This window comes from Pan troglodytes, chromosome 18 (genome assembly GCF_028858775.2).
Source record: "Pan troglodytes isolate AG18354 chromosome 18, NHGRI_mPanTro3-v2.0_pri, whole genome shotgun sequence".
Taxonomy (NCBI): domain Eukaryota; kingdom Metazoa; phylum Chordata; class Mammalia; order Primates; family Hominidae; genus Pan; species Pan troglodytes.
Window position 1 is genome coordinate 34466835 of NC_072416.2, and position 9003 is coordinate 34475837.

Below are 9003 nucleotides of genomic sequence, written 5' to 3' on the forward strand. Positions count from 1 at the left end.
GGGCACGCCATCACACCTGGGTATTTTTGTATTTTTTTTGTTTTAGTAGAGACGGAGTTTTGCCATATTGGCCAGGCTGAACTCAAACTCCTGAGCTTAATAGATCTGCCCACCTCGGCCTCCCAAAGTGCTGGGATTATACGCGTGAGCCACTGGGCCTGGCCTGGCCAGTTTTTTGTTTGTTTGTTTGTTTGTTTTGAGATGGAGTCTCGCTCTGTTGCCCGGACTGGAGTGCAGTGGTGCGATCTCGGCTCACTGCAAGCTCCGCCTCCCAGGTTCACGCCATTCTCCCACCTCAGCCTTCCCAGTAGCTGGGACTACAGGCGCCCGCCACCACGCCCAGCTAATTTTTTGTATTTTTAGTAGAGATGGGGTTTCATCTTGTTAGCCAGGATGGTCTCAACCTCCTGACCTCATGATCTGCCCGCCTCGGCCTCCCAAAGTGCTGGGATTACAGGCGTGAGCCACCGCGCCGGCCTGGCCAGTATTTTGAATATCTAATTGAGGAAGGGGGCTGGGCAGTCTCATTTTAAATTTTTATTTTTTCAGTTAGGCTCCCTATCCTCTGCTGTGTGTGGTGCTCCCAACTCTACCTGCGTAGGTGAGAGGCAGTCACCTGGCTGTGTGAAATAAGAGTGTGGAGAACGCTAAAGATCGAATTACCGTGTATAAACTCTCAACCAGTATGTTTTTATCCCCAGGTCTTACCCCATCTTCCAAGCACATCTTCTTGCTTTTTGTCTTCCCCTACTATGAAGGATTCCTTTAAGTCAGTTACCCCTCTTCCACCTCCTTTCCATCTTTCAAGAATTGTTGACACCTTTCTTTTGCTATTTCCTGCCCACTCTCTAACCCTTGGGGCGTATGCCTGCTTCGAGTCCTTTTCTGTCATCTCAGGGGGAAGGTGCAACCCTAAATCTGGGTGTTAAATTACCCAATTCACCAGCATCAGGGAAAACACTCTCTCTCTGCTATACCAGACTCAGTGTATAAGCTGGTTCGTTTTATAAGACTGTATTGAATTTCAAACCACCAAACATTAGCCAGAATAGTTTTTCAACAAGGTTTCTTTTATTTATTTAGCAAGAAATTACTCTTTATTGATCAAATCACCAGGAATCTGCCGCAAAAGACTTAACATCTTAATGACCACTGAGGCCTGGGCTCTGAGGCTTGCTCTGCCTCTCCCAGTCCTTAATGGGGTTTAGAGGGAGAGACGTCATTAACAGAGACCAAGTCAGATGGTTGCAGGTCCTCCTTTCCCAGTCATCAGACAAGTTGCTCAATTCTTGTCCAGAGCAGGAAAGAGCCAGTACTTCAGTAAAATTGAATAAAGAATTTGATGTTGCATTATAAGATCTCTCTTAACAATTTAGATTTATCAACAATATTGGTCCAAAACTCATTTGCTTCTAATTTTTTTTCATTTTGCAATTTACTTTGTGTGTGTGTTATTTTAATAATCTCACTCCCTGTGCAGAAATTAATCAACCCAGTGCAAAGAAAAATCCCTCAACCTGGAATAGCTTCATCTTACTTTGGCAAGAGAAAACAGAGGTATTTTTGCTCCTCTTCTACCCAAGTGATGAACAAATATCCCCCCAAAGTTCAAAATGTTACTCTGGCCCCGGAATGCATATAAAGACTGCTTTAGATGGGCTGATTCCAATCACCTAGAAAGGGCAGCCGGAACCACTATGCAGGCAGCCTTCTTTGGAAATTTCTTACAATCAACTCTTGAGAACCATCCGTGATTGTGGACAATGGCTCTAAGGTCCAAACAACTTCTGTTCTTTCATCTCACGAGCTAGGCTCAGAGGAGGCATTTGAACTGTCAGGAGCAAGAACAGCAGCTGTGGCCCCACGAGGCAGGACTTCAATAACTCGCGGCTTGTCAATGATCCGGGCCGTTCGGTTTCCCTTTTCCACAATGCCAACGATCCACGCTTGGTGACCCTCTCCGTACTTGGAGGATTTGATTTCAGAACAAAAGCGAGCCGCCTGTTCTCTTGGCAGACAAATCAGTAATCCCCCAGAGGTTTCAGCTGAGGTTCCTTGAAGAAGCCCAAACCGTCCACTGGCCTTGCTGACGGCAGCCATCTTGGCAATTATTGGCAGATTATGAATAACAAAGGACACTTCATTTCTTTGCTGTTTTGCAAGGTTCTGGGAGTGTCCTAGAATGCCAAAGCCTGTGATATCTGTGGCCGCATGGGCATTAAATGTGTGCATTAAACCTGCAGCAGTTCTGTTGAGGGTAGCCATATTGAACATGGCTTCCTGATAGGCCAGCTCCACCTCTTCTCTGGAGACCACCATCTTTACTTTATTCCATCTTTCAGGATTATCCAGCCATTGGTGGGCATTGACAGCAACCTGGGTTCCTAACGGTTTGGTTAACACCAGCACGTCCCCAACGACGGCGCTGTCCGGCATTATGAACTCATTTGGTTGGCATACTACAGTGGCAACTCCACCGATTATAATCCAAGGGTTGACCACCGTTTGCCCACCGGTCACTGCCGTCCCTCCTTCCTCAGCCGCATCCCGAAAGCCTTTGACCATGAGTGGCGTTACCTTTTCGCGTTCCTCCTCACTCATACTCTGGCTGACGCTGAGTAACATCAACATGTTGTCACACTCAGTAATCCCCATGGCGTAGAGGTCACTCAGCACGTTGGCACAAGCTATGCGCCCCATCATGTAGGGATCTTCTACCAAGGGGTAAAAGAAGTCCGTGGTCTGCACCAGTGACAGGCCCCCGTGCCTCAGGGGGATGACGCAGGAGTCCATCCCGATGCCCAGGGCTGGAAAGGTGGGGCTGGGGTCCGCTCCTGCCGGCAGGCCGGCTTCCTGGGACGCCTCTTCCTGGCCACCCACCAGGCCCCGGCCCAGCGGGGGCCGCACGTCCGGCCGCGTCAGTCCCGCCAGGAGTTTGAGCAGCGCCTCCTGCGGGACCTTGCAGCCTCAGCCCTTCATGCCGGAGAAGCCCGTCAGCCGCCAGCTCGGGCTGAGGCCCAACGCCTGGGGCTCGAAGGGCCGGTAGTTCGAGAAGCTCCGGCCCAGAGTCAAGCCCGCCGGGCCCGAGGAGCCTTCCGCCGCTGCCATCGCCTCTCCGCAGGCGCCCGTCGCCGAGGCTTCCGCCATGGCGCCTGCCCGGCAGGGAAGCGAGAGGAGAAGAGGGCCCTTTTATTTTCCACTCAGATTAATATGAAGCAAAAGTCAAATATTACCTGCAGGGATTCTCCCTAGCGCTACTCAATACGTCAGACCCACGGCATGCGCAATCTTCCTGGGAGAGGAGCCGCCGGACTCCCTTATTTATAGCCCTGGCGATTGACAGCCGCAACATCCAATGACGACTCCGCCACCGAGAGGCGGGCTTCCTAGACTCTAAAAGGTGCAACAACCTCCGGCTTGCAAAACCGCTTGCAACGGGATTGCAGAACGTCACGTGCTTTCCTTCGCTCTCTTAGTAATTTAAATGGTTTCTTGGCAGTGGCTGACGGAACTCTGCTCCCTTCCAGTCACTTTTCCAAGTCCAGCAAATTGTAGACGAGGGAAGATTGGTCACTCGGCAAACCTCATGATCGGCAGGATTGTCCCAAAGGTCACTTGACAGCGCACATGATCGATCCAGGATGGCAAAATAGCCCAAGGGAAAAAACAGAAAGCATGAGAAATTAGAAATTAAACTACTACCATTAAGTTAGCAAACTGCAGGCAGCATCAATATAATGAAATGTTAACAGGAACTTCAAGAACTCTAGGACTCAGGAGGTCGAGGCTGCAGTGAGCTGCGTCCGCGCCACTGCACTCTAGTCTGGGCGACAGAGCAAGAACCTGTCTCTAAAACAAACAACAATAACAAACAAACAAACACCCCCCCCCCCCCCCCCCCACACACACACACACAAAGAGAGATTTAGGACTGAAAGTCCAGACACCTGCATGGATTCTAATGGTGTTTCCCACCAGCTTTGTGTGGAGTCACTCTCCGCGTCGGTTGACTCATCCATCTGTGGAACAGAGTGGGTTACATAGGACTGGTCTATTCTAAAATTCCTATATCTCTGTAAATAAATAAATATATATCTTATATAGCCATGAAGGGCAGTTTGCCAATATCTATTAAAAACTCCACCTCCCAGGTTCAAGTGATTCTCCTGCTTCAGCCTCCTGAATAGCTGGGATTACAGGTGTGCGCCACCACACCCGGCTTATTTTTGCATTTTTAGTACAGACGGGATTTCACCACGTTGGCCAGGCTTGTCTCAAACTCCTGACCTCAGGTGATCTGCTGGCCTCGGCCTCCCAAAGTGCTGGGATTACAGGCATAAGCCACTACACCCAGCCAATAAAAACTTTTTTAAAAGACAAGAAAATGAATAGAAAACTCAGCATAGGGGCTATGTCTAGGGAGGGCTACACAGGGAGCTTCTGGGCTATGTTTAATTCTGTTCATTGGGCTGGTGGTGGGTACGTGGTACATGGTTGTTCTTTAAACTGTACATAGATATTTTCGGGGCCGGGCACAGTGGCTCACACCTGTAATCCCAGTACTTTGGGAGGCCGAGGCGGGTGGATCACGAGGTTAGGAGATCGAGGCCAGCTTGATCAATATGGTGAAACCCCGTTTCTACTAAAAATACAAAAATTAGCCGGGCATGGTGGTGAGCGCCTATAATCCCAGCTACTCAGGAGGCTGAGGCAGGAGAATTGCTTGAACTTGGGAGGCAGAGGTTGCAGTGAGCCAAGACTGCACCACTGCACTCCAGCCTGGGTGAAAGAGCGAGACTCTGTCTCAAAAAAAAAAAAAAAAAAAACTGCACATAGATATTTTCCCACACTCTTCTTGTAGGTATGCTATATTTCAGAATTTAAAAAACAAGCAAAAAGAAAGCATGATGGAGTGGGAAAATACAGTGAAAGCAAAAGACCTTGTATGATGTCTGCATTGCTGTCAGTGAGCTGGCTGACCTTGAGGAAGTGATCTAGCCTCTCTGCACCTTAGTCTTCTCTTCTGTTAAACCAGGGTCACAATCTCTGCTTAGGATCTAGTGGAAGGGCCATAGGAAACCTCAGCTGAAAAGTGTTTTGCAAAATGTTAAGCCTATTGTACAGGGAAAGGATCCTCATATCTCTAAGGGAAAGAGGAAAACATTGTATTATGTCTGTAATCACCTCACCTGAGTTAAAAAGTGACTAGGTCAGGTGGTGCTGGTTATACATTCTCTTAGTTCTTTGGAATTCTCCCTCTCTGCACTTAGTACAATTTGTAATTCTTTTTTTTTTTTTTTTTTTTTGAAATGGAGTCTCGCACTGTCACCCGGGCTGGAATGCAGTGGTGCGATCTCGGCTCACTGCAACCTCCACCTCCCGGGTTCAAGCAGTTCTCCTTCCTCAGCCTCCCAAGTAGCTGGGATTACAGGCACCCGCCACCACAACCAACGAATGTTTTGTATTTTTAGTGAGACAGGGTTTCACCATGTTGGCCAGAATGGTCTTGATCTCTTCACCTCGTGATCCGCCCCCTTCGGCCTCCCAAAGTTCTGGGATTACAGGCATGAGCCACCGCGCCTGGCCCTGTAATTCTTTAATCATGTGATAATGCCATGCCTATCTGTCTGGCCCCCTCGTTTGTAAGCTCTGCAGAGCAGGGGCTGCTCTGTTGTTTTTGTTTGTTTGTTTTGTTTTGTTTTGAGACAGAGTTTTGCTTTTGTCACCCAGGCTGGAGTGCAGTGGCTTGACCTCAGCTCACTGCAACCTCTGCCTCCCAGGTTCAAGCGATTCTCCTGCCTCAGCCTCCTGAGTAGCTGGGATTATAGGCACCTGCCACCATGCCTGGCTAATTTTTGTATTTTTAGTAGAGATGGGGTTTCACCATGTTGGCCAGGCTGGTCTCGAACTCCTGACCTCAGGTGATCCTCCTGCCTCAGCCTCCCAAAGTGCTGGGATTACAGGCATGAGCCACTGCACCTGGCTGAGGGGCCTCCTTGATAATACTCATAACCTCTACTCCATGCCCTTCTAGGAAGCAGAGGTCTTTGGGGGAAGGTTTTCATCCATACAATTCCCTGTTGCTTCTACTTGGAGCAATATTCGCTTGGACTAGTGCAAAGAAAGTCACGAATTTGCCTTGGCCAGTGACCAACCTGCTGTGCTCAGAATGACACATGCATGTGCCTCTGTGCAGGTGACCCATAGGGGCCTCTCAAGGGTGACCCTGAGGGCTGCAGCCTCAGCACCTGGAAGCATTCCTTTTGTTCTTTTCTTATTTCTCACTGAGAGATCCATTGAGCTATGTTTTACTATTTGTGGCCGAGCGCAGTGGCTCACGCCTGTAATACCAGTACTTTGGGAGGCCAATGTGAGCGGATCACCTGAGGTCAAGAGTTCGAGACCAGCCTAACCAATATGGCGAAACCCTGTCTCTACTAAAAATACAAAAATTAGCCGGGCATGGTGGTGCATGCCTGTAATTTCAGCTACTCAAGAGGCTGAGGCAGGAGGATAACTTGAACCCAGGAGGCGAAGGTTGCAGTGAGCAGAGATCGCACCAATGCACTCCAGTCTGGGTGCCAGAGTGAGACTCCATCTCAAAAAAAAAAAAAAAGAACAAGAAGACCTCGCTTGAGCCTGGGAGTTCAAGTTCAAGGTGACAGTAAGCTATGATTGCGCCACTGCACTCCAGGTTGGGAAAAGAATAACAGGATTGGAGTCCTAGCCCCTGGTTTGCTTTTCACATACAACAACAGCATTTGGGTCAGGTATGTGGCCCAATTGTGATAATCATTTGGGGTTATAACACTACACTTGAAGGATCAGTACATCTAAAAAATTCTTATTTTTTACTGTGGTAAAATATACATACCTTTAGTACACTATTCCCATTTCCCCCTTTTTTTTCTTTTTTAATTTTTTTTTTGAGACAGGGTCTTGCTGTGTCACCCCAGCTGGAGTGCAGTGGTTTAATCATAGCTCAGTGCAGCCTTGACCTCCTGGGCTCAAGCAATCCTCCCACCCCAGCCTCCCAAGTAGCTGGGACTACAGGTGCACACCACCACTCCTGCTAAATTTTTGTAGAGATAGGGTCTTGATATGTTTCCCAGGCTGATCTCCAACTCCTGGGCTCAAATGATCCACTCACCTGAGCCTCCCAAAATGCTGGGATTACAGGTGTGAACTACAACACCCGGCCCCATTTTTTTTCTTATTGTAAAATCATTCTGTTGTCATTGTAGAAAAATCACAAAATACAGCTTCGTAAAAAGGAGGAATGTTAAAACGACTTGAAATCCCATTTCCCAAAGAGAAATCCTTGGGATACCTTAATGGATGGTGTTTTAAACATTTTCCACCTACACGCATCACCCTCCAGGGGGCGCCCTGTCACCCTCCGCCCTGTGGGGAACCCTGCCCTGTGTGCTGTGTATGTATGTTTTTTTTTAAATTAGCAAAAATGGGATAATCTCATTTATTTATTTATTTTATTATTTTTTGGTGAGACGGAGTCCCACTCTGTCGCCCAGGTTGGAGTGCAGTGGCACAATTTTGACTCACTGCAACCTCCGCGCCCCAAGTTCAAGCGATTCTCCTGTCTCAGCCTCCTGAGTAGCTGGGATTACAGGCCCCCGCCACCATGCCCAGCTAATTTTTTGTATTTTTAGTAGAGATGGGGTTTCACCATGTTGGCCAGGCTGGTCTCGAACTCCCGACCTCAGGTGATCCGCCCACCTTGGCCTCCGAAAGTGCTGGGGTTACAGATGTGAGCCACCGTGGCCAGCATCATTTTTTTCTAGTAAGAAATAAAATAATGGTTAAAAATTACCTGAGATACCTGGTTACAGATGCTCAACACTCCCTGGGTTCATTCACAAATACTTACTGAAGACCTCCTCTGTGCCAGCCACTGTGCTAGACCCGGGGATACAGCAGTGAACACAACAGACAAAATTGTCTCACAGCAGTGAGCCGAGATCATGCTACTGCACTCCAGCCTGGGCAACAAGAGCAAAATTCCGTCTCAAAAAAAAAAAAAATTGAAGAGGTTTGGAACCTCTGAAGTGTCCTTCCCACAGTCTGAGCCTGCACTACCTTGGCTCAGCATCTGAATGAGTGCCCCCATTGCCGGTCCCTGACCTCGCCCTGACCCTGACCCAGGCCCGGCATGGCCTCAGTTCCCAAGCCCCACTTCCCCTGGACTTACCTGTGGGACTTAAGAGTAGCAGGCTCTGCCTCAGAAGACTTGAGAGATGACACCTATGGCCACCACCCTCACACCTTCATCAGCTGCCACCATCCCAAGTGACAGAAAGCTTCATCTTTGTATCTGGGGCAAATGTGAGAAGGCCTAGTGCATCATCTCTTGCCACAAAAGCAAGAGAGCTATGCCTGGTGGGGCAAGCCTGTAGTCCCAGCTAGTTGGGAGGCTGAGGCAGGAGGATCACTGGAGTCCAGGAGTTCAAGGCCATGGTGTGCTATGATGGCACCTGTGAATGGCCACTGCACTCCAGCCCAGGCAACACAGTGCTGCTCTCAATTGCCCTTTGGAATGGCTGTTTCTCTGCCCAAGAAACACTATTATCTTCAAGAGGAAGTCTCTCCTCTGTGATCTCATACCCTGGTCTTTCCTCTGTTCTAGCATTTACCATTCTGGGTTTTCTGTGACACCTGTGAGCTCCTACAGCTGGAACCCCGCTTCACTGGTCTCCATGTGCCCAAGGCTTAGCATGGGGTCTGGTACAAAGAAAGTCTTAGAGAGTGTTTGTTGAATGAATAAATGCAAAGAATGAGAAGCAAACAGTGCAACACTCTGACATTCAGAACTCATCAAAGCATTGCAAATCCTTTTTAAAAATTATAATTTTTTGGCCGGGCAAGGTGGATTATGCCTGTAATCCCAAAACTTTGGGAGGCTGAGGCAGGCAGATCACAAGGTCAGGAGTTTGAGACCAGCCTGACCAACAAGGTGAAACCCCGTCTTTACTGAAAATACAAAAA

General features: G+C 48.6%; 1 protein-coding gene across 1 annotated transcript; it reads right to left on the minus strand.

The window, feature by feature from the left end:
* Positions 1-1049: 1049 nt before the first annotated feature.
* SEPHS2 (selenophosphate synthetase 2) lies at positions 1050-3323 on the minus strand. The gene is given in 1 exon segment (NM_001114731.2): positions 1050-3323. A coding segment is annotated over 1 exon segment (1347 nt). The 5' UTR covers positions 3148-3323; the 3' UTR covers positions 1050-1800.
* Between the last annotated feature and the right edge of the window lie 5680 nt (positions 3324-9003).